The 25,726-nt window shown below is 41.9% G+C and overlaps 2 protein-coding genes and 1 long non-coding RNA gene across 3 annotated transcripts; 1 reads left to right on the forward strand and 2 right to left on the reverse strand.

The window, feature by feature from the left end:
* Positions 1 to 276: 276 nt before the first annotated feature.
* On the reverse strand, positions 277 to 14,515 carry LOC134862681 (X-linked interleukin-1 receptor accessory protein-like 2). Its single transcript, XM_063880693.1, has 10 exons — positions 13,814 to 14,515; positions 5,217 to 5,472; positions 4,567 to 4,732; positions 4,246 to 4,384; positions 4,097 to 4,162; positions 3,863 to 3,986; positions 1,921 to 2,066; positions 1,615 to 1,758; positions 1,378 to 1,530; positions 277 to 1,296 (listed from the first exon to the last, which is right to left on the reverse strand). Exons 1-10 carry the CDS (start codon positions 13,974 to 13,976, stop codon positions 926 to 928), a joined length of 1,728 nt encoding a protein of 575 aa, XP_063736763.1. The 5' UTR covers positions 13,977 to 14,515; the 3' UTR covers positions 277 to 925.
* Positions 14,516 to 15,148: 633 nt separating this feature from the next.
* LOC134862587 (putative nuclease HARBI1) lies at positions 15,149 to 17,027 on the forward strand. The gene is made up of 4 exons (XM_063880590.1): positions 15,149 to 15,994; positions 16,079 to 16,194; positions 16,390 to 16,501; positions 16,600 to 17,027. Exons 1-4 carry the CDS (start codon positions 15,565 to 15,567, stop codon positions 16,974 to 16,976), a joined length of 1,035 nt encoding a protein of 344 aa, XP_063736660.1. The 5' UTR covers positions 15,149 to 15,564; the 3' UTR covers positions 16,977 to 17,027.
* Positions 17,028 to 17,029: 2 nt separating this feature from the next.
* Positions 17,030 to 17,698, reverse strand: LOC134862589 (uncharacterized). Its single transcript, XR_010165532.1, has 2 exons — positions 17,549 to 17,698; positions 17,030 to 17,421 (listed from the first exon to the last, which is right to left on the reverse strand). It is a non-coding gene; the product is annotated as an uncharacterized LOC134862589 (long non-coding RNA).
* Between the last annotated feature and the right edge of the window lie 8,028 nt (positions 17,699 to 25,726).

Consider the following 25,726-nt stretch of genomic DNA (forward strand, 5'->3'; position numbering starts at 1 on the left):
AATAAATAAAAAAATTATTAAACTTAATTTTTTTGTAGTAAAATGGAAACTTTCTCTATAGGGGATCAAGAAAGTATTAGTAGTTTGGTATACGCAGTGACAAGTAATAAATTACAAGATTAAGAGCAGCATGATGAACAGATATGAACATAAAGAATGTTGTGTAAAAATGTCCTGCAGAACACTACACATGTATGTGGTATTGCAGAAATGTCATAATAAAGAAGGAAAGGATACCCCTTTGAAAAATAAAACGGTGATTTTATTTAACACCATGAAAGCAAAACATCAACTGTAACAAAAATACTTAAAAGTCCCATATTATGTTATATTTGAACAATATAATATAGGGCCATATCTATACAAAACATGTCTCTGAAGCGTGTTGCTCAAAATACCAAACAGATCACTCATTGTAGCATGCCTCATACCCCTCTATTTCAGCCGTTACAAAAGTGCTGATTCTGTGACTGTAGCTTTCTCCAGCGAGTTTACCAGTTCATTTTATTTCCGGCTTCTTTGCATATATTCTCTCCAGCACAGCGTCTCTGTGGGCCACTTTCCTCTCTTGATCCATCTCTCTCATGCATCTTTTGAAATGTGTTTACAAATGATTGAGCCAACAACTGTACACATGAATCCGTAGCGGTTATTAGGGTATTCACTAATGAAGTTATAGAACTAGAAGTCTATAGGCTGGTAACAAGAAGCATTTTACATAACTTATAATGACATTAAATGTCTTTGGGGAAAAAGTCAACAATAGGGGGTGTTACAAGGAAATATAAAGACAATAAAGGTAAATGTCAAAAATGCTTTTTAAGGATCTTCAGTTTGCCTAAAATGTGTTCGTATACTACTCACTATACTGCATTTGTAGCATACAATTTTCATTTTCAAGTCATACATATGTATTCTGATTTGGCTAAACATTTGACCATACCGTAACATCTTGACTTGTCTGAGGTAAAAGCCTTATTTTTGGTGCATGCTGCGGGGCAGGTAGGTGATAACGTAGATGCTTCCAGAAAGGGGAGGAGGGCTGCATGGACCTCATCCCCTTCCAGGTGACACAGGCCCCAGCTTCACTTAAAAGCTGTAGGGCGTGGGGTAAGGAACCAGATCTCAACCCTTCTGTTTTTTCAGTTTTGATGAACACCAAACGGGCCTGCCGCTCCACCAGGGCTGCATGGATGGCACTCAGCAGGCCAGAACCTGGACCGGTCTCTGGAGAGGTGGGAACCAAAAGCACCGTGCGACTCTGCTGTATACAGTCCAACACGGCCTCGGATACAGCTGCAACCAAACAAGGCTCAGATATTTTTTACAAAATGATTTTTTGTTAAATTTTCTTCTGAGTCTTTGATAAATACATACCTTCTCCTGGTAAGACATCGCGATCATAAAGACAGAGACTGTAACCAAACCTCTCTTCCAAAACACTCTCCAGACACTTCCTGTCATATTCATTCAGTCCTGTGTCTGTGTCACTCTTGTAACACATCAGAAAAGCATCATAGCTCTTTTCATCTAAACACACAAACAACAGGGTTTTATCAGTGCTTACACATGAAGAAATGACAAATATTTGTCTCCATAATTTGAGAATCCCACCTGAAGTGCTGCTATGACACCCAACAGTGTCTCTTAAGAAAAGAGTGATGGGAATTTGGAACCTCACATAGATAATTATTGTCAAAACCGTCACCAACACAATGCTGACAATGCCAACAGCCAGGGGAACATAGGAAAGGCGAGCTGCCGGGAGATAACAGAGATAACATTTAAAAAAACATATAACTCAAATATTTTTTTTTTTTCTATTTGGACTCACTCAAAAGTAGAACATGACAAGAGTTTATGTAAGATTAAAAAGAAGGATATGAACATGCGTTATATCTATCCGTCCTTCTTACATACGTTTCTGGGCCAAGGCGATGGTGACAAAGCTTGAGCGTCCAGTAACAGTTTGCAGTTTACAGGTGTAATTTTGTAATAGATCCTCTTCTGACACTTCTTTGAAAACTAGAGCTGCCGTCATCTGTATCTTGTCGGCATTTATTTCACTGCAAAGGAAAGAGAAAGTACAGTTGTTAGCCATGATATACAGTGGGGCAAAAAAGTATTTAGTCAGCCACCAATTGTGCAAGTTCTCCCATTTAAAAAGATGAGAGAGGCCTGTAATTTTTATCATAGGTACACTTCAACTATGAGAGACAGAATGAGAAAAGAAAATCCAGGAAATCACATTGTAGGATTTTTAAAGAATTAATTGGTAAATTCCTCGGTAAAATAAGTATTTGGTCACCTACAAACAAGCAAGATTTCTGGCTCTCACAGACCTGTAACTTCTTCTTTAAGAGGCTCCTCTGTCCTCCACTCGTTACCTGTATTAATGGCACCTTTTTGAACTCGTTATCAGTATAAAAGACACCTGTCCACAACCTCAAACAGTCATACTCCAAACTCCACTATGGCCAAGACCAAAGAGCTGTCAAAGGAGACCAGAGACAAAATTGTAGACCTGCACCAGGCTGGGAAAACTGAATCTGCAATAGGTAAGCAGCTTGGTGTGAAGAAATCACCTGTGGGAGCAATTATTAGAAAATGGAAGACATACAAGACCCCAGCTAATCTCCCTCGATCTGGGGCTCCACGCAAGATCTCACCCGTGGGGTCAAAATGATCACAAGTACAGTGAGCAAAAATCCCAGAACCACACGGGGGGACCTAGTGAATGACCTGCAGAGAGCTGGGACCAAAGTAACAGAGGCTACCATCAGTAACACACTACGCCGCCAGGGACTTAAATCCTGCAGTTCCAGACGTGTCCCCCTGCTTAAGCCAGTACATGTCCAGGCCTGTCTGAAATTTGCTAGAGGGCATTTGGATGATCCAGAAGAGGATTGGGAGAATGTCATATGGTCAGATGAAACCAAAATAGAAGTTTTTGGTAAAAACTCAACTTGTCGTGTTTGGAGGAGAAAGAATGCAGAGTTGCATCCAAAGAACACCATACCTACTGTGAAGCATGGGGGTGGAAACATCATGCTTTGGGGCTGTTTTTCTGCAAAGGGACCAGGACGACTGATCCGTGTAAAGGAAAGAATGAATAGGGCCATGTATCGTGAGATTTTGAGTGAAAACCTCCTTCCATCAGCAAGGGCACTGAAGATGAAGCGTGGCTGGGTCTTTCAGCATGACAATGATCCCAAACACACCGCCAGGGCAACGAAGGAGTGGCTTCGTAAGAAGCATTTCAAGGTCCTGGAGTGGCCTAGCCAGTCTCCAGATCTCAACCCCATAGAAAATCTTTGGAGGGAGTTGAAAGTCTGTGTTGCCCAGCGACAGCCCCAAAACATCACTGCTTTAGAGGAGATCTGCATGGAGGAATGGGCCAAAATACCAGCAACAGTGTGTGAAAACCTTGTGAAGACTTACAGAAAACGTTTGACCTCTGTCATTGCCAACAAAGGGTATATAACAAAGTATTGAGATGAACTTTTGTTATTGACCAAATACTTATTTTCCACAATAATTTGAAATAAATTCTTTAAAAATCCTACAATGTGATTTCCTGGATTTTTTTTCCCCATTTTGTCTCTCATAGTTGAGGTACACCTATGATAAAAATTACAGGCCTCTCTCATCTTTTTAAATGGGAGAACTTGCACAATTGGTGGCTGACTAAATACTTTTTTGCCCCACTGTATGTGTGTGTGTGTGTGTGTGTGTGTGTGTGTGTGTGTGTGTGTGTGTGTGTGTGTGTGTGTGTGTGTGTGTGTGTGCGTGTGTGTGTGCATATCTGGCTATGTACAGTATAAAATTTGAACTTGCCGGTATATTTGTGTGAAACATTTACTTTGTGTAATTGTAGTAAACGGGAAAGCTGCTGTTGGTTTCTAGAAAGGAATCACTGCTCAACCAGAACATCATATCATCGTCACTATACATGACAGCTTTACAATCAATCACCACCGTAGAGCCTAGAGAAAAACAGAGTTTACATAATATTTATAGTTTTTTCTTTTAGAAAGAGAGTTAATGCGTGTGTTCATCCCTGTGTGTGTATCAGCACTTCAAGATTTAAGCTCACCCAAATATACAGGAAATACATCACTGTTGTGTGGTGATATGATCACTGGATATTTTTCAGGTTTTTCTATGTGGAGAAAAGGTTGAAACATTTATCAACATGTATAAAAATACAAAAGTAAAGATATAGTGGGTACGTTATTTTCTTACCCTTTGGTTGGATATCAAGCAACACTGTAAAGGTCATGTTATATATTTGACCATAATACAGATAAGATCTGGTACAGGTGTAGACACCATGGTCCTTCTCTTCAACACTTGTGAAGTAACAGTCTTTTGTCTCGCCTTCCTACAAAGAAAATTGGTGGTCATTTTGAGTAAGAAGTGAATGAAAAGAGCCTTAAATATAGAAATGTATTACATTTCCATTTAAAATAGAATAACAATTAGATTGGTTCATAAAATCGGATTAAACATGCATTCGAAACAATGACCACCTGACCAAATCTCGGAAATATATTGTGCTTATACCTTCTGACAAATGCTGTTGCTGGTGATATTCAGGATGTTTTCAGCGGGTGTGTTAGGGCAAATCAATGTGCAGGACTCCCTTGTATGACATGTTTGAGGGTGGGTGCTTTCGTTTCTCTGTTTTGTGTTAACTGTCACCCTGAACCAGAGCTGGCTGCTGGAGTTGCTGTCATGTAATAGAGAAAATGTTTCACTTTATCTGAATACCAAACACTCACAATGAATGTGAAAATAAATCAGTTTCTTAATTATACAATTCCCTCTTGCGTTTTCTACACACAGGGGTCTTTGTTATAATTTTACAAGATTTGCACATGAAACTCAACAAATATATCTTATCATGGTTTCTGAAGACCTGTGAACTGATTGTTATTCTCCACATTCAGGAAACAGGAAAGCTTTGATGTCACTTCATGGTTGTACTGAGTTTTCAAAGTATAGTTCAGGCTATTGACCTACATTACTAGCTTGCTTTGTGTTAAGACATCCAGGAGTATAAATAGGAATGCTTTCTAATTTTGGGAGTCCATCTGCATGCCTGGCAGATACATTTACAAAGATACCTACAGTATGCCACATTTTGTATACCTACTACTGTGACAGACCTTAACATAAATTCATAATCATTGTAGCACCTGATAAGTGTTTACCCCCGAGAGCATGAGTAAATCCCCTGATGTTTTGCAGTGGCTTTGAATATCACTAGGCTCCTCCCGTGAACAAGCAGGTCCCTGCGCTTCTGCTCAGCTGACGACATGTTGTGGGTCAGATCCATCTCCTGGCTGGTGTGAGTGGTCCAGATAAGTTCAGCATCACGCTGATTATCCTCTCCATTCAGTGGACAGTACAGCTCCACCATCTCCTCAGCCTTCACATATATATCTGTGGGACTCCCGGGAAACACACCTGCAAATGAGTGTCACACATGGGTAATTATAAAGGTTATCTTTATGAAAACTTGAACTGGCCTGTGGCTAGTCAGTTATATGTGAAGTGTGTCAATCTAGATTGTTGTGCTGTGTAAGACGCCCTCTTACTCCAGCCAGCAGGTGGTGCTGTTGCTTTCTGTTTTATTTCTTCTGTGTTTGGTAGCAGCCAATGGGGAGGCCTCACAGTGTAAATATAGGAAGTGTTAGTAGTGGTAGACAAGGACAGAGATAATTATCATGAAGTTTGAATCTGCATCCATCCTTCTTCGCTATGTTGTGGATAGCATTGTCTGTGAGTATTGTGGTTCCTTACATATTCACAAGTGGATATCTATGTTTATTTAGATGTTTCTATGTTAAGTGGATCGTTATTAATGTGGATATTTTGTGGTTTTTGTGACGTAATGAACCGTGGTATGTATTTTGTCAGCTAAGGGTCTAATTCTATGTATATTGTGTTTTCTTTCAGTTTTACTCTGTTGACTTGTGGAGGTAAAACATCTTATTAAAGAGGATAAACGCTTGCCACTTGTCGAGGAGTTATCTGTCTGCATACAACAGTGAGGGCAGAACAGTAAAAAGACACATTTGTCTACATCATCAAAATATCAGGAGGATACACACGTCAGTCTTCCATAAGAAACTAAACATGTCTCAGCCACGAGATGATGAATCCACGTCAGTCCACACTCATGCATCAAAATTATCAAAGGGCTCCAGTAAGTCATCTGCCAGCATGGCTGCTATCAATGCACGGGCTAGGGCGGAGGCAGCACGAGCCAGAGCGGCCTATGCTCAGAAGGAAATTCAAATGAGAGTAAAACAAGCAGAACTCAGAGTGGAAGAAACGTCTGGAGGCTACATTGGAAGCACTTCATCAGGAACGAGATGCAGAAGCAGCTCTCGCTGAAGCCAATGTATACGAAGCTGCAGCAAGCGAAATAGAAGAAGACCGAATAAGCTTTCGCCTCCCACAGACATTTCACCCATTAGAACGCACAAGTGAGTATGTGAAAGACCAACTTCTCCAAAATGAGAAATTAACCCCACATGCATCCATGAAGCCTAACGAGGCTCCAGCGGGTTCAACATTTAACCAACTCAAGCAGGAAATTGAAACGCCTGATCCATTTTACCAACTCAAGCAGGAAGTTGAAGCGCCTGATCCGAGATCTCCATACATATTGCTGCCTTGCAAGAACAATGCAAATGACCGAGCATCACAGCCACCTAGGAGCTTCGCAGTACATGAACAACCACAATGGTCAAGTCCTCGGATTCCCCCACAAGAAACCTCAAGTATTTATAACCTTCCCAGATTTCTAGCTAGACGTGAGTTGCTCACTGGAGGCCTTATAAGGTTTAGCGACAAGCCAGGTGACTACTGGGCGTGGAAATCCTCGTTTCAAAATGCCATCCAAGGTCTACACCTAACAGCCAGTGAAGAGCTTGACTTGTTGACTAAGTGATTAGGCGACGAATCCTCAACATGCAAAACGCCTCAGAGCAGTGCATATTAACCACCCTTCTTTCGGTCTGAACCAAGTGTGGGAGAGACTTCAAGAGTGTTATGGATCCCCTGAGGCCTTAGAAAAGGCTTTGTTTGATAAGATGCAGCAGTTCCCTAGAATTACCAACAAGGAGCCTCATCTGCTACGTGACCTTGGTGACCTTCTGTTAGAGATTGACTCTGCTAAGAGCGAAGGCCATATACCAGGATTGCTGTACCTCGACACGGCACGAGGAATTCATCCCATAGTGGATAAACTTCCATTCGGCCTGCAAGAGAAATGGATGACGAACGGAACCAGATACAAACATGAACATTCTGTGTCATTCCCTCCTTTCTCGGTCTTCGCCACCTTCATTAAAGATGAAGCCAAAATGAGAAATGACCCCAGTTTTATGTCTGGTTCCACCCACCTTCGCTGCCTTCAAAGCAGACAAGCATCTGGGAAAACACGACAAATCAAAAATGCCTATCACAGTCCACAGAACAGAAGTGGTTAGCTCCGAACGCAAGCCAAGTGCTGAAAAAGCAGCTACAGACCCCAGCTAAGAGTGTCCCATCCACAAAAAACCTCATCCACTCAAAAAATGCAGGTTATTCCGGGAGAAGTCTCTGGAAGAACGTAAGGCTTATCTGAGACAAAATCAGATATGTTTCCGATGTTGTGCTTCTTCCAGCCATCAAGCAAAGAACTGTAAGGTGGAAATCCACTGTTCAGAGTGTGAAAGTAACTCACACATCAGTGCTCTCCACGCTGGTCCTGCACCATGGGCAACACACAGGTTTGCAGGACCTGTCTTTGACCACGGCGAGGAGCAAGGCTCAGCTTCACCCATTGCTACGTCTACATGCACACAGGTGTGTGGAAATAGGGTCGATGGACACTCATGTGCCAAGATTTGCCTCGTCGATGTCTACCCAAAAGATCGCCATGACCAGCGACTCAGAGCTTATGCTATCTTGGATGATCAGAGCAACAAGTCTCTGGCTAGATCTTCCTTTTTCGACATCTTTGGGATTGACAAAAACTCTTCTCCTTACACTCTCAAGACGTGTGCAGGTGTTTCAAAAGTGACTGGAAGAAGAGCTGTCAATCAGCTGATGGCCAATCCAGTCTGGCTTTACCCACGCTTATTGAATGTGACATGCTCCCTGACAATCGAAATGAAATACCAACTCCTGAAGCCGCTCACTATCATCCACATCTCAAGGACGTCGCTCCAGAGATTCCAGCACTCGATCCCAAGGCTGATATTCTGTTGCTACTTGGAAGAGATGTTATTCAGACTCACAAGGTGCTCGAACAGCGCAACGGACCCCCAAATGCTCCGTTCGCACAGAAGTTAGCGCTGGGGTGGGTTATTGTTGGTGACGTTTGTCTTGGCGGAGCTCACACTCCTGGGCATGTGAACGTTCTAAAGACAAACATCTTGGACAATGGAAGACCAAGCTACTTCCTTCCATGTCAAAACAACATGCTGGTGAAGGAATGTTTTGATTGCCAAGATGCCATGGGAGATACAGTCTTTCAATCCACTAGCGCAGCGAGAAACATGCCTACTCCATAGAAGAAAGAACCTTCCTGCAGATAATAGAGAAGGAAGTCTATCAAGATGACTCAAACACCTGGGTGGCCCCGTTGCCCTTCCGCTCTCCAAGACCACGTCTCCCCAACAACAAACAGCTAGCAAGTCAACGTCTCTCCTCAGTACGTCGCACGCTGAAGAAGTGACCTGAAACAAGACAACACTTTGTGGACTTTATGCAAAATATATTTGACAATGGTCATGCAGAACCAGCACCCCCACTAAAAGAGCATGAGGAACATTGGTATCTTCCCTTCTTTGGGGTTTATCCCCCTCATAAGCCAGAACAAATCAGGGTGGTCTTCGACTCGAGTGCCCACGGAGTGTCTTTAAATGATGTCCTTCTTACAGGCCCCAATCTCAACAACAGCCTGCTGGGTGTCCTTATGGGGTTCCGCGAAGAGCGAGTGGCAGTAACTACTGACATCAAGCAGATGTTCCATTGCTTCTTGGTGCGAAAAGATCACAGGAACTTCTTACGCTTCCTTTGGCACAAGAACAACGACTTGGAGCAACCGATAGCGGAGTACCGCATGAGGGTGCATGTCTTCGGGAACAGTCCATCACCTGCTGTGGCGATCTACACGCTCAGAAGAGCATCCGAAGACCAAGAAAGAATCGACTTTCAATCAAAACACCTAGTTGAGCGCCATTTCTATGTTGATGATGGTCTCATTTCATTTCCATCAGAAGACGAGGCTGTTGCGGCTCTCAAGGCGGCCCAAGATACGCTAGCTACATCCAACTTAAAGCTGCACAAGATAGCTTCTAACAGCATCGACGTGATGAAAGCGTTTCCAAGAGAGGATCTTGCTAAAGGCTTAAAGGACCTTGATCCTGGAGCAGACTTCCCACCCATGTTATGAAGTCTAGGAATAAGCTGGGATGTTACCACTGACGAGTTTACCTTCCAGGTTTCCAGGACAGAGAAACCTTACACTCGCAGAGGGGTGTTATCAACCATAAACAGCCTTTATGACCCGCTTGGTTTTGCAGCTCCAGTCAGCATTAAAGGTAGAGCCCTACTAAGAGAGCTTACAACGGAGGCCTGCCAGTGGGACGAACCCCTTCCTGAAAGGAAGCTTAAAGACTGGTGTGAGTGGAAAGACTCAATCAAAGATCTGGAATGCGTCCGCATTCCAAGGACATACACTACCATTCCACTGAGCAGTTCAACAGACAGGGAGCTTTGTTTTTTCTGCGATGCCTCTATACAAGCCATAGCAGCTGTAGCCTACATTAAAGTTACGGATGCAGAAGGCAAAAGTGAACTTGGATTTCTGTTCGGCAAGGCTAAACTTGCGCCGCAACCAGAGGTGACTATCCCCAGACTAGAACTTTGCGGAGCTGTTTTGGCAGTGGAAATTGCAGACATGCTTTCAGACGAGATGGATGTCCAGTTTCATTCTCTGCAGTTCTTCACCGATAGTAAAGTTGTCCTCGGTTACATTCGCAATGAATCCAGAAGGTTTTATGTCTATATAAGCAACCGTGTGCAGAGAATCAGAAAATCATCCCTACCAGAACAATGGAGCTATGTTCCCACAGACGCAAACCCGGCTGACATTGGTTCAAGGTCAATACCTGCTAACGCCTTGATGTCCAGCATGTGCCTAAAGGGTCCGGACTTCCTGTTGAAGCCAAAACAGAACGATGACGATACCGAACCTTCCTTCGACCTGGTGAACCCAGAGTTTGATCCTGACATCCGTCCTCCTGTGACTCGTGTGCCACTCAGATTGTGAGGTCTCCCTTGGATCCGAGATGTTTCGAATCATTCTCAACCTGGAGATCGCTTGTGAGAACCATAGCAAGGCTGATCCACATAGCCAGGTCCTTCAAGCGAGAAAGCAGTAAGACCAAATGTCAAGGCTGGCACATATGCAAAGGTCTCTGCCCAGAAGACCTCGCCAGGGCCAAGGAAGTCATCATACGCAGTCTTCAACGCAAGGCCTTCCCCGAAGTGTTTGCATGCATAGAAGCAGGAAAAGAAATTCCCAAACAGTCAGCTCACAAGGATGTGTTCTTACCTGGACAACGCAGGTTGCCTCAGAGTTGGCGGTCGTTTGTCTAAAGCCAGTGGCGGTGCGTCAATAGTGGGCGCTTGGGCGCCGCCCACCCTGACTTTTTGAGTTAAAAAACGTTATATATACAACATAATTGAAATAAGAAATGTACCGTGTTTATGGGTTAAATGTGTATGGGAGGCCACTGTCAAGAACCGCTAAAATGTGTCCGGACATAATATATTGCCATTCGCCTTTTCTGAGAATAGGCAGGTCGGCTACCGTCCGTGGGCGCCGATAACATGGGAGTCTATGGGAGAGCTTATACTTTTCTCAGTCATTTTAGCAAGGATAGCTTTTCATTGGGGGATGAAACTTAGATCTGTGGGCGCAAATCTTTGCGCCCACAGCCAATGGCATTGTTTCTTAGTTCAATGTGACATTCTTAGATACGCGATTGGACTATTTCGGCGAATCAGCATCGTTATCATTCCCTAACCACAAGCGTAAAGAGCAGCACCGTAGCTAGCTGAAACTTAGATTGAGTGAATATGGCGACATCGATGGCTGAGAACTCCGTGCAAGCTCTACTTAAAACACCGTTTCATCGACTATCAGATGTCGAAAAGAAGAAATTGAAAGACTTGGGACCCGAGCGTCCGGATTTAAACATTCAACAGACGACCACTGATCGCGGGAGAACCTACACTCGGACTTTCTCCTCAAACTTGTATGCTTAGCGGAATTGGTTAGCTGGTTGTACAGTGAGCAATGCCTTTTTTTGTTTCCCTTGTCTGTTATTTCAAAGTCCTGGGACTGAAACACTTTGGACTACAACCGGGATGAAGGATCTAAAGCACTTCACACAAAAATGTAAGAAGCACGAATGTGGCCGCAGCCACCTAACCAACTGTCTTAAGCTAAACCTCTAAAAAAGTGCTATTTAAACCGTGCCGCCCAACTGCGCCCCCCCCAAAAAAATGTTCACCAGCCGCCACTGTCTAAAGCTGATATTGGAAGCGACGAGAGAAACCCACTCATCATTCCTCACAGTCACCATCTGACTACCCTACTTATCAGACACTATCACCAACAAGTCCAGCATCAAGGGCGCCATTTCACAGAGGGTGCAGTGAGGTTAGCTGGCCAATGGGCATGGTGGTCAAAACCTTCCCCAGCCACGACGGGAAGGTCAGGAAAGTAGAAGTCAAGGTTTCATCTGGAGGAATCTTGAGGCCCGTAACGGACACTGTCCTCCTCCTTCCTAATACTCATGATGGGGACAATCAAAATAAAATGTAATTGTGACATCTCATAGATGTCAAGCGGGGAGTGTGCTGTGGTAAGACGCCCTCTTACTCCAGCCAGCAGGTGGTGCTGTTGCTTTTTGTTTTATTTCTTCTGTGTTTGGTAGCAGCCAATGGGGAGGCCTCACAGTGTAAATATAGGAAGTGTTAGTAGTGGTAGACAAGGACAGAGATAATTATCATGAAGTTTGAATCTGCATCCATCCTTCTTCGCTATGTTGTGGATAGCATTGTCTGTGAGTATTGTGGTTCCTTACATATTCACAAGTGGATATCTATGTTTATTTAGATGTTTCTATGTTAAGTGGATCGTTATTCATGTGGATATTTTGTGGGTTTTGTGACGTAATGAACCATGGTATGTATATTTTTGTATCACAGCTAAGGGTCTAATTTCTATGTATATTGTGTTTTCTTTCAGTTTTGACTTGTGGAGGTAAAACATCTTATTAAAGAGGATAAACGCTTGCCACTTGTCGAGGAGTTATCTGTCTGCATACAACAGTGAGGGCAGAACAATTGTATAATGTTGAAAATATTGTAGGGAAAGATAATTGCATTCTCTCAAAAATAATGAAACTAGGTGGCACTTGGGTTGTAATTTTCAAAAACATTGGAAAAAAACAACAGCAATGTCTCATTCCAGAAATTTTGAGCTGCTTACTGAATACAACATTGACATTTTGTGAGCAGTTTCATGTGGGAATTATTTTCTTTCAACCATATCACAACACAGAAGGAAACTCACATCTATACGGGGATCATACTTGTGACGGGGCGCAAGAATTACAAATGTTGTCACATTCATCTGAGCTGGTACAGAGGCTCAGGAGAGTTTCATGTCCGAGACTATTGCTTCCTTTTGCTTGGTGATAAGGAAAGAAAATAATTCCTATAAAACACTGTTATTTAATGTCTGTTCTGATTGGCTTCTGATTTAAAAACAAAGTTTGCAGTATACTCAGATGGACAGAGGTACATTACAAGATGAGAAGCCAAATCTGAATTGACTGTTTCAAAACATCAGAAAACTAGGTGGTCTTATTTCACATTTTGTGGGTTGGTGGTACTCCCGATACCCAAATGTATGTTTTTTTAATGATATGTGCCCTGTAAGCAAAGTTTACCTTAATTACATTTGGATAACACTTGAAATAACAGCATGAGCTTGGCAAATATATAAAGGACCGTTATGAAGGCACAGATGCGTTTTTTAACCACATCCTAATTTCTTGCTACCTACCAATGCATTTTCCATCAGACTAAAATAACAAGCTTGAAGAAAAGAGATAGAGATTTTCCCATGTATCCAACATTTAAATGTTTATGCAATAGCTGCACAATGTTTGATATCCATTATGGATATATCTGTATGCCGCTATGTTATTGTATTTATGGGCGGGATGGACATCTATGAAGATTGACTTTTGGTGGTTTTGCACCGTGTAGATTTATTCCAGTACTCTTCCAGTATTTTGAGTCTGGTTTTAGCATACTTTATTTAAGTATTTACATGTTCTTATGCTATCATTTTACATTACATTTCAGAGGCTTTGAGCCATACTACAATTTTTTTTTAAACAGAAAAAGCTACATTTTAGTTTAATACATACAGTTTATCTCACGCATACTATTTTGTGAACATATAGATTCACCAATAAAATATAACAATAACCCCAAAAATGTACCAAAGAAAGTGAAAACCAAAAATTCAGGCAGTATAGGCATATTCAACCTAACAGTATAAGCCTACATAACAGTATAGCTTACAAAGAAGAAATAAAACCTGTAAGGGAATACAGTTACATTTTGTTTATCCTGATTAGGTAATCCCATTTCTTGTACTCCATTACTCCCCAAACCTGTCTATCCAGCCATCCAACCAAACCCACTGAGAGAATGTTCTCACCTGTTAATGATGAAAGTAGGAGAAACATCGGGATCACAACTACTTTCTCCATCATGATCCCCTGCAGCGCTGCACAGTAAACACCCAGTAGTTTCGTAATGAACCCCGCTCTGGCCAAACAGTACCCACACTCGTATCTGCTTTGAACCCGTTTCGTAATCATGTGACACCAATCTGAAGAGGAGTGTCACGTTGCCACTGCGATGCAATCCCCGCATTAAGAAACTATGTTTAAAGACTAATGACAAGTGTCATAATTTTAGCCTATGGATTGATAAGGACCTTTTCCCTACGTTATGAAAATAAAATAGACTCAGAAAAAAAACCCTATGGTAGTTTCGTTTGTTCAGCATTGACCGAGGCATATCGGTTGCGGCTTGGAAACGGGAAGCGAAAACCGCAACGTTTCATAAAGGTGTAGATACTTTTTAAGTAACAGTTTCAGCAATACATCAGTGAAAACGATACTTATAGACGTCCTCACTTATTTTTGACAGGGGCTCAACAGACCAAGGAAACACATAATGATTCAATGTTCCTCCTGGCTGGGAAACTCCAGTTTCTGACTGCAGTTAAACCAGCCCTGTCTTCGGAAAATATAGTAATCCATAGGATATACGCGCGGTGCCCGTATATCCTGGTTACGGTAAAAGCGTGGAAATGGTGTGTTGCCAGGGACTGATTTCCCTTCAGAGTTTTAGAAGACCACCTCAGAGTGTCACTCAGACAATATCAGGAAATTCTGATGTGGAATTTCAAAATAAAAGCCCTTCGAAATGTCTTGTTAAAGCAATATTTTTGCTCATTTTCAGATTAGGATTAAGAGGAAACGGTGTGTTGCCAGGAACTCATTCCACTTCAGACTGATAGCGGAGTGTCACTCAGCAAATATCAGGAAATTCAGATTTGGAATTGCAAAATTAAAGCTCTCTAAAATGTGTTGTGTAATTTTCATTTACAAACAGATTATTTTCTTACACATAAACAGCTAATATTGAAAGTTGTTGTCTGAGTGCATGCGCGTCGCCACAATAGTATTGTGCACCCTTGAAAAAAAGTCGTTTGGACCCCCCCACATTTGCCATCAAAAATATGAGTGCATGACTGCTCTACTAGTCTTGCGTTCTTTCCATTGCTTCACAAACAAATCCGTTCCACTTTATCAGTAGGGGATTACCCATATCAACAGAAATCCACTCCGCGTTTGTTTTTTTTTAACACACAGCAGCAGCAGCATCACGCGCGCGGCACGCTGCGTGATGCGCATATTCAAAACATTCACTGTTGAGAATCGGATCACCAGGGGCCTGTACTACGAAGCTGGTTTTCTGGCTTACCGGGGTAACTTCGAGAGTAACTTGGTCACGTGCAGCGTATGTTGCTGGTTAACCCATACTACGAAAGTTGGATATGTTAAAACCGAGGTATGCTGCCATGGCAACATACGTAGGATCCCAAAACTGGTCTTCCCAGTTTTAGTTCTTGGTTAACCCTAGCAGCCTGTACTACGAAGCTGGTTTTCTGGCTTACCGGGGTAACTTCGAGAGTAACTTGGTCACGTGCAGCGTATGTTGCTGGTTAACCCATACTACGAAAGTTGGATATGTTAAAACCGAGGTATGCTGCCATGGCAATATACGTAGGATCCCAAAACTGGTCTTCCCAGTTTTAGTTCTTGGTTAACCCTAGGTTTCCGATTAACCACACCCTATTTAGACACCACTCCTCCACCGACATGTCCCCTAAAGACAATGCCAGCATACCTGGACGATCCGTACGATATAGGCGCGCAGATTGTGAGGGGCTCTCTTCGGAGGGCGAGGGTATTTAGAGACCGCCACAATCCGCTGGCGTACCCGGACGATGTTCTCCATGAAAGATATAGATTCTCAGCTGAGGGAATTCGTTACCTATGCCAGCTGCTCGAGGCGGACGTCTCTAATGTAACCCGCCGAAGTCAGGCCCTCACAATCGAGCAAATGTTATGTCTTTCATTGCGCTATTTCGCCAGCGGACAATATATGTATTCCATCGGTGATGCTGAAAACCTGAGTAAGAACACTGTATGCCGGGTGATACGGAAGGTGGTACTTGCTCTCACTAAACTGGTGGATGCATTTGTTGTATTCCCTGGCCATTTGCCTGCACGTCAGATAAAAGAAGGGTTCTATGCAATCGCTGGTAATATGCCACTAATCTAAAAATAGGTAATTTGCACATTTCATAATTGTGACTGGCAACTGATTTGACTAACAAAATATCTAGGTTTCCCAAGAGTAATTGGAGCCATTGATTGTACGCACATTCCTATCAGTGCACCCCTGGGAGAGCATGAGCGGGATTTTGTGAATAGAAAGTCCAAACACACCATCAATGTCCAGGTAATACACAAGACTAACAGATTAACAGTAGGCGTACATTGTACAGTCCACGATTCATTGGAATAGGTAATGTCAACCTGTGAATTCCTGTTGTCATGTAGAATGATTTCCTGTCCTCTGCATGGGGTGGTGTCATTTACATGCGCAACAGCATGCCTCACCTGTTATGTTCCTTACCTGTGCACATATTCTTAGATGACATGCGATCACCACTATATGATCACAAGCCTGGATGCAAGGTGGCCAGGGTCAGTCCATGACTCCCGTATATTCAGAGAATCATCACTGTCTGACAGATTCCACCAAGGTAAAAGTCCTATATCGATTTACCTGAAGTAATATGCTTTAATAGTGAACATGAAATCAGTGTGACAGTTGTTTAATTTTTCCTCCATTTCATCTAAGGGCAATTTGATGGAATCCTGCTGGGGGACCGTGGCTACGCATGCATGAAGTTCCTCATCACACCATTTCCTGATCCACAAACAAGGCAACAGAGATCATTTAATCATGCACACAGTGTCACTAGGGCCAGGATCGAAATGACATTTGGCATATTGAAGGCCCGATTCGCCTGCCTGAAGGTCCTTCGGGTCAAGCCAGACAGGGCCTGCCAAACCATAGCAGCATGTGTGGTTCTTCAGAATGTCGCCACAATAAGGAAGGAAAGAGTGCCCCCTCATGATCCTCCCCCACCCCTTGATATTACTGATCCAATCACCCTGGATCATCCAACAGGCCGTGCTGTCAGGGATGCCATTACCAACCAGTTTTTCCAATGAATTGTACACACCACAAATTAAATGCACAAAAATAAAGACATGTCACACCAATCTCTGATATTATTCATTTATTAGATGACTCTCTTTCCTGCAAGAAGAAAAGGTGACGAAAAGCCAGATCAATGACACACATATAGGGTGTGGGTAGCCTATATATTAATGGAGTGATAAGACAATACCTTCTTCTCATGTTCCAGCTTTTCAATTTCTAATTCCAGCTTTCTGATCTCCAGCCTCTTCTTTGTGCGGTCCAGCTCCAGCACCTTCTTGTATAAACTGCGGACATTGTCCACTGTGGCCTACACAACCCCCACCCCATGTTGTACACATTAGCCTAGTATGCATTATATTCAGTAATTAAACAAGGAAGGAGAAACTGTACTTTGTCTGACTGTGAGGTCCCTGGGAGGGAGGCTTCAGGAGGGGAAAGCTCCTCCAAGTCCTCCTAACACACACACACACACACACATTGCATTAATGACACAGGTCACTTGATTCAGACAGTACTGACAAATGATGCTCACCCTCCTAGGACATTAATGTGGCATATAGTAGCAGTAAAGTGTTTTAACCTGCATGTGTGTGTCGGAGGGGGCTGTGAGGGTCTCGTCATCATCATCATCATCATCATCATCCTGAAAAGATTCAGAATTTTACGCTGCACCCATACTTTAGGGGTGACATAGCCTAATTTACATGTCATGGATGTTATCCATTTGAATTACCTGTGTCACAGGATGAATGCATCCTGGTGGCTGCAGGGTTGTGATGTTTCCACCCTCGACTGCATGCAACAGAAGACACATGTTACTGATGATTCAGGGGAAGAAAGCCAAAATACTCTAACATGAAGAACGATGAATGCCATACATTACCTTGCACATAGAGGGTGGACATTTCAGCTGCCCCAGGGTTAGACTGTACCCCTGCCACCCCATCCATCATCACCCTGCCACTGTTGTTGGCTAGGGCCAACTCTTCAGCAAGAGTAAAGGAGTCTGGTGCCCTCCCTCCTCCTGTGCGCCTTATTTCTACCTTCTTCTTGTTGGCTGTTAAAGACAGACACATTTAGCTCTCTCTGACGACACACACACACACACACACACACACACACACACACACACACACACACACACACACACACACACACACACACACACACACACACACACACACACACACACACACATTCTTACTTACCATTCTGAATGATGTTTTTGTACTTCATCTTCACCTGCTGCCAGGTCCGTTTGGCGCTGCTGGTACCTCTGGAAGTATTTAAGGGACATACACAGAATTAGTGAAGGGGACTAAACATTCAGTTGTCCTGCTTCATTTGTGGTTGCACATACGATACAGTAACGTTCCGACTGTTATTGTACATCGTCCTGACATACTGTATTCAGGTTGGGATTATTTTAACGGACATATAGAAGTAAAGGAATAGGCCTACTTACGAATTTACGCGGTCTGTAATTTGCTGCCAACACCCCAGTCGCGCCTTGTTTGCTGCCGCGGTGTTGGATTTAGCAGCCAGGGTCGGTTTATACTCTTCATAACTCCTCATTATGATCTCGCATTCCTCTTCTGTGAAATAGGGAGAGCCCGCCATGATCGAGAGTGTTTTTTTGCGCTGGTACCACCCCTTTTATGTGAACGCGCAGTAACTCTGGTTGAGTGAACACAGGTTCAGCTGATCAACTTCATAATCAGCGTCGTAGTACCGTTTAAGACCAATCAAGATGTCCAGGTTTAGTCAACCCCGGGTTACCGCGGAAACCCTGAGTTAGTTCTAAGTAGGTTGAACTCCGTTCGTAGTACAGGCCCCAGATGGACATACAGAATTTTTTTTCGAAGAGGAAAGTAAGTCTGAGTTTTCCCTTGAGTGGCCAAACAGCTAAATTGCATTCTTCCATGGTCAAACACAAGCAGCTTTTCTAATAAGAATGTTAGCACCATTATGAGCTATATTAGCAATATAATTAGCATACTAGTCAGTCACAAAGATCCTTCAGCGCAGCGCCCACCCACTGCACGTTGGAATCAACCAAATATGAGCTAGATATATATATATACTTTGTTCAGCTACTAAAGCTTAGAGCAGAGGATGATGTTCTAAAGCAAGCCCTGTAACCATTACACAAGTCCAGAAGTGCAGAATGAGATGCTAAATATTATGGGCAACTCCGTTGTGCGAAAAATATCAAAGGAAATAAATGAGGTGTCCACACTCATGTACTCCATCATAATTGATGGAGTACAAGATTTGTCTGGGAATGAACAAGAGGCCATATGCCTACGCTATGTAGATAGTGATTTGCTACCTCATGAGGACTTTGTTGGCCTCTATCAAGTCTCCTCACACTGTAAAAAAAAAAAACGGTTGACAGAACATAGATTTTCTAGGCAACGTGATGCATTTGGTTTTTTGAGTTTTCTTAACTTAAATTCACTGTGGTTGAGTGTACAAAGATTTTTAAGTTCTGCCAACTCAAGTTTTTGGAGTGTTGCATAGAAATTTTGAGTTCTACAAACAAAGGCTTTTGAGTTTTACATGTTAATATTGAGTTCTACCAACACAGTTTTTTGAGTTTCACCTTTATGCTCTGAGTTCTACCAACACAGTTTTTTGAGTTTCACCTTTAAGCTCTGAGTTCTACCAACTCAGTTTTTTGAGTTTCACCTTTAAGCTCCGAGTTCTACCAACTCAGTTTTTTGAGTTTCACTTTTAAGCTCTGAGTTCTACCAACACAGTTTTATGAGTTTTACATATAGATTCCAGGAGTTCTACCAACTCAGTTGTTTTAGTTCTACCAATCCCCCTCACCACTCCCCATCATTCAACACACAACAAATTAATTGAATACAATTTGTTTTTATTTTTCCAACATCAATGGGCTGCTGGAACAATGATGTGAAAGGGAGTCTCCTTGTGTTTGTGTGTGTGTGTGTGTGTGTGTGTGTGTGTGTGTGTGTGTGTGTGTGTGTGTAAGAGGTGGTGTAGGCTATAACTGTCCAATACTCTGATAAAGACAGTTGCTGTGTGTGATCTTGATAAGTGTGACCTTAATGCGCCAGAAGTTTTGAACACACACACAATCTGTGTAAATGCAAGGCCAATGTGCACCTTTTCCGTGACCGTGATGAAGGCGACAGTGCTTCAAAAGGACGTCCTGCGAGGAGCTAGAAAACTTGCACAATTTGCACTGCATGAACTCCCTTCCTGAAACAGAATCATACACAAATCATTAGAATAAATCTTGCTTAAAGCATAGGCATTGTTTCAAATTCTTAACTAATCCTTAATTGCCTTAAATAACTATTGAAGCAATCAGTCATTAAGGACTTCATACAGGTGCATAAATTATTCAAGTGCAGATTATGTTTAGATATTCATTTTCCATAAATGACTGAACAGTCCAATTAAAAGTAAACCAGTAAATTCAAAACCACAGCAGAGAAAAAATATATCAGTCAATATATAAGTCTATATATTAGTACTGAATGCCCTGTATGTAGGTTACCCCACAACCTAGCCCTTGCCTATCCTCGTGCTACTGCTCCCTCCACAACCAATGTTAGCGCTACTGTCGCTATCACTAGCTACTACTGCTTGATTGTTAAGCAGACATCACATGGTTCTTTCTGCAACACACGCGGTCCTTATGCAACATGTGTATGGAGTACATTCAATTAAGTTGAATATTTTAGCAATTTTAAGTTTAGATATTTATTTTCCATGAATTACTGAACAGTCAAATTAAAAGTAAACCAGTAAATTCAAAACCACAGCAGCATTCATTAATGCGAGAGAAAAAATATATCAGTCAATATATAAGTCTATGGGTGCGTTCGTAAATTGCCACTCCGAGCACACTCTGAAACGTTTTAACCGATATACAGTCTATGGATTTGACAGTATCATGAGACTGGTGAAATACTGTCTTTCTGGGAAGTGTTTCGAACGGTTAAAAAGTTTCAGAATGTGCTCGGAGTGACAATTTACGAATGCCCTGTATGTAGGTTACCCCACAAACTAGCCTCGCCTAGCCTCGTGCTACTTCTCCCTCTACTTCAGTTAAGACACAAGGGCACAAACTCTAACTCTCCCTCTACAACCAATGTTAGCGCTACTGTCGCTATCGCTAGCTACTACTGCTTGATTGTTAAGCAGACAGTTCTTTCTGCAACACACGCGGTCCTTATACAACATGTGTATAGAGTACATTCAATTAAGTTGAATATTTTAGCAATTTGCTGCTACTGACTGTGCATAGAACATCACGTTCAAAAATTAGCATTAAGTTAGCAAACTAAAATCAGCTAATAACTTTGCTAATTTGGTTGAAATACATTAAATATACGACGCTGGTTAGTTCAGCGACCAAATCTATCTTCAATTATTTGCCTTACGCATTCTATTAAGTCATATTTTAGAGAAATAACAATAATTACCTGATATGAATCTCACGTCTGGCAATCCTCTCAACTTCGAGGGAAAATGGTAGAACGGTCGACTCGTGGAGACCTGTGTATGTCCATGGAGACAGGAAGGAAACCCCGTAGTAGGCGTGTCCATGAACATACAGTTGAGGAAACTTAATTTTTTGTGTTAGAATCTTTCTAATCTTGTTAGAAAGTTGAGGGAAACAAAAAATCTTGTTTTGGTGAATCAAATTTCCTTGTTGACCAAATTCTGAGAATATTGAGTTGGGCAAACATAAATTTATTTGTTAGATGACAAAATTGTATTTCTGAATTAGCTTACAATAAAATTGTGTGTAAGTACAACAACTGTAATTTCCTTTTTTTACAGTGCAACAACAGGGAAAGAGTTGGCTCGGATGGCAACTGATGTCCTCCTTCGATTGAACCTGCCCTTATCCTGCCTTCGCGGCAGAGCTATGATGGGGCTGCCAATATGGCAGGTGGAGCTAAAGGCGTTCAGGCAGTCATAAAGGAAACACAGCCTCTTGCTCTCTACGTTCATTGTGGTCCTCATTGCATTAATCTGGTGACTCAGACAGCCTGTAGCACAAGCACTATTGTGTCTGATGCGCTGGATTTAGTCCACAAACTTGGCAACCTGTACCATCTATCTGGGCAATATAAGACAATATTTAAGGAGGTTGCCCAGTCGGAAGAAGGGAGTTTCAGAACTCTGAGGCCCCTCTGCCCCACACGATGGCTCATGAGGGTGGTAGCTATCCAGGCAGTTGTAGATCAATATGAAAAGATTTTGGTCAGTCTTGAGGAAATGGCATCTGGTTCCTCTGACACTTGCATAACTGCAAGGGGGCTTCTGGAGAGGTTTCAGAAGGGGCACATTTTGCTCAGCCTGATTATGGCCCTTGAAGTTCTAAAAGAACTTGAACGTCTCAACCGCTCCCTTCAGAGCAAGACAGTGAGTGTCTCGGGGATGCTGGCTGCGGTTGATTGTGTGAAAAACACAATTCAAGTAAAGAGATCTGATGAAACATTTCATCGTATATATACCCAAGCCTGTGATATGATCCAGGAGTTGGACATTGAGGCTATCCAGACTCCTCATATCCGGAGACCCCCAAAGCACTTCACAGGAAATGCACCTGCATTTAGACTACTTCCCCTGAGGAGTTCTACAGAATAGAATTCTTTAAAATGTCGGATGTAGTTGAGGTCCTGTTGACAAAGCGCTTTGACCAGAGCAGCTTCCAAACACTCAACATACTGGAAAGGGTGTTAATAACTGGAAAGGTGGAGGATGTGGATGTGGTCAGTTCTTACCCAGAACTACACCAGCATTCTTTGGAGGTACAGCTGGCAATGTTCAAACTTCAGTATCCTGCAGCCGGTCAGTAGTGGTGGATACCCTGAGAGCTATGCTGCCAGAGGTTCGAGGTTTGTTCACTCAAGTAGAAGTGTTGGTCAGGCTTCTTCTTGTTGTGCCATGCTCCTCAGCAGAAGCTGAGAGAAGTTTTAGTGCCTTGAGAAGGCTTAAGACGTGGCTGCGCTCTTCAATGTCTCAAAAGCACTTGAACAATGTGGCTGTTTGCCACATCCACCAGGAGCATCTTGACAAACTTGACTTAGGGGAGATTTGCCAGTCATTTGTGTCTGCAAATGACAAAAGAGGTCACACTTTTGGAGCCTTTGTATGATCTCTTACTTTTGTTCTAACTGTAAAAATCCTGCTGTAGGCATGATACAGATAATAGGGGAGAAATATGATTATAGGAGAAGATATAGAACATTTAATGAAAGGACAAAAAAAAGGGAAATCAACAATTTGGGGGAAAGGATGGAGATAGTAAAAGCAAGTCTTTAACAGGTTGTAAGGTTGTATTGAGTTATAGTTTTATGTTCTGCAGGGCACTGAAGAGGGCTAAGTTTGATTGTAATAGGCTCTGAGTAGACTAGGTACGCATTTTATGTTTCCTCATAACTTCTTTTTCAAGAGATTTTTTGTTGCATGACATTAAAATAGGGCTATATGTTACCTCAAATTTACCTCATTCTTTTCTAATTCACTCTTAAATTTTTTAAATCCTCATATTTTGCTCTCATTAAAAGAAAATAAAGTGCCAAAAAAGTTGTCAGTGTCAGTCCTCTGTGTATTAGCTACACCAAAACATAATAGTAGTCAGTAATTGCAGACCATGTCGGCTCCAAGGAAAAACAATGAAAGAGGGAGATCATTTTGAATGTAAAATGCACCAGAATGCGGGAAATTGAATCTACTTCTTTCAAAATTGTATGGGGGAGGACCCCCAGACCCCCCGCAAAAATGTGTCCCCCCCACATTCAAAAAACTGCTGACGCCCTTGTCTGAGTGACACTCTGAGGTGGTCTTCTATCACTCTGAAGTGAAATGAGTTCCTGGCAACACACCGTTTCCTCTTCATCGTAATCTGAAAATTAGTAAAAAATATTGCTTTAACAAGACACTTAAGGGCTTTTGCTGAAAGTCCACATCAGAATGTCCTGATATTCTCTGAGGTGGTCTGATAGCACCCAGGAGTGAAATTAGCCAGTGGAAATGGAAAGTTCAATTTTAAGATAAAATGTGTTCATAAATGCATCCTTACATTTTAAAATTGAGAAAGTATTCACTCAGTTATAATGTGGTCGTAAATTATTATTGATTTTGTTATTCATTACATATTTCTTCATTTAGGATTACTTGCCTTTGTTATTAAAAAGTAAGAGTTAGCGCTTCAACGAGGGGGCTGGTTTGACTATGTTTTCCGAAGACGGGTCTGGTTTGACCGCAGTAGTTTCTGGGTTAGGTCAGGTAACTGGCTGCAGGTCAGTCCAACAAGGTTCAAATAGTATGGATAATGTATTTAAAAAATAGTAGGGAATAAAGCAAATGAGTAAAAGCACAAGCTAAACAAAAACAGCACCAGTGATTAAAAATTGGATTTAGATTTGAATTAAAGTGGAGTTTTGAATTTGCTTGGACACAGTTATTTGTAATTATATGAAACTGCTGCATTTGTGCAGTTCTGTGCAAAAGCAGCATCCTTTAATTAAGGAGAAGTAATAATAATAATTATAATAATAATAATAATAATAATAATAATAATGAAACAAACACAAGTTTAATGAAAGGCTTAAAAAAAAAATAAAGGTTTTTAGGTCCTTCTTGAAGGCGTCAGTGGCCTGTGAAGCCATCAGGTGGTCTGGGAGGGAATTCCACAGGTGGGGAGCAGCTGCACAAAAGGCCCAATCTTCCATTGTGCGGAGTTTGGTCCTGGAGGGGCGAAGCAGATGGTTGGTTGCGTGTGGTGGTTTGTGGGCCCAGTAGTTCCTTCAGGTATGAAGGAGCATTCCCGTAGATGCACTGACGAGTGAGTAGTGCGATCTTGTACTCGATCCTGAATGAGACCGGAAGCCAGTGGAGGGAATGAACAATGGGTGTGATTGAAGTAACAATACCAAGATGAGCAAAATGCTCCTCTGCAAGTCATCCATTCAAACATGCATTCAAAATCGTAAGTATATAGCTTTCAGAAATATGATCGGAATAATGTAAAATAGTTAAAGTATCAACGTTTACAACATGACTCAAATCATTTAGAATAGTATAACTGATTCATTGTGTGTACAGCATATCTACATTTAAATGTTGTCATCAAAAGCACTGTGAGATGTTCAACAGGTAAGTATGCAATAAACAGCATAGCTACTTAATATTTTCAGTTCTTTGCCTGTATTTTTATTTTCCCGTAACACGTTTATTGTATTCATCAAACACCAAGGCCACTCCCCTTTAAGTGAAATCCTACTTGAAAATAAACTTTATTTTGATTCTAAAGTTATCAACTGAAAAAACACGATTGTGTTTTAGTGTGAAGAAGTCACAGGAAATGTAAAGTAGCCTGCACAGTTTTAAGCGCACAATAGGTCATCTGAAAGATATCCACTAGGTGGCAGAAAAATATCACATAAACTGACATAAATGTCCAACAAAACAAAACGTTTCCATTCACCTGAAACCTATGCTTCTGCAGTTTACAGAGCATGGGCAACCAAAAGCCATATAAAAGGAAAAGAAAAAATAAGGCAAATAATTTGATGCTCTTTGATCTTAGTTGACAGCAACAAAATGTTGCCCTATTTTTCAGTTAAAGCCACTCAAAATATTTTCCATCTTCCTGTATTGCCCACATCGTACAGGCCTTTTTCACATAACACAGTTCGACATTTCACAAAACGAAATACACAGCAATAAATACTATACATTTTGATGAATTAAATGGTTAAGA

The sequence above is a fragment of the Eleginops maclovinus genome, chromosome 4 (genome assembly GCF_036324505.1).
Source record: "Eleginops maclovinus isolate JMC-PN-2008 ecotype Puerto Natales chromosome 4, JC_Emac_rtc_rv5, whole genome shotgun sequence".
In the NCBI taxonomy this organism is placed as follows: domain Eukaryota; kingdom Metazoa; phylum Chordata; class Actinopteri; order Perciformes; family Eleginopidae; genus Eleginops; species Eleginops maclovinus.

Bases quoted from the DNA above. Each gene is read 5' to 3' on its own strand.
- LOC134862681 (XM_063880693.1), bottom strand. From the start codon at position 13,976: ATGATTACGAAACGGGTTCAAAGCAGATACGAGTGTGGGTACTGTTTG. The intron at 4,385-4,566 runs GTATAAGCACAA...TTTTCTTTGTAG, and splicing joins GCAACAGCATTTGTCAGAAG to GAAGGCGAGACAAAAGACTG. The intron at 1,531-1,614 runs GTGGGATTCTCA...TTGTGTGTTTAG, and splicing joins GTGTCATAGCAGCACTTCAG to ATGAAAAGAGCTATGATGCT.
- LOC134862587 (XM_063880590.1), top strand. From the start codon at position 15,565: ATGCCAGCATACCTGGACGATCCGTACGATATAGGCGCGCAGATTGTG. The intron at 16,195-16,389 runs GTAATACACAAG...ACATATTCTTAG, and splicing joins AACACACCATCAATGTCCAG to ATGACATGCGATCACCACTA. The intron at 16,502-16,599 runs GTAAAAGTCCTA...ATTTCATCTAAG, and splicing joins GTCTGACAGATTCCACCAAG to GGCAATTTGATGGAATCCTG.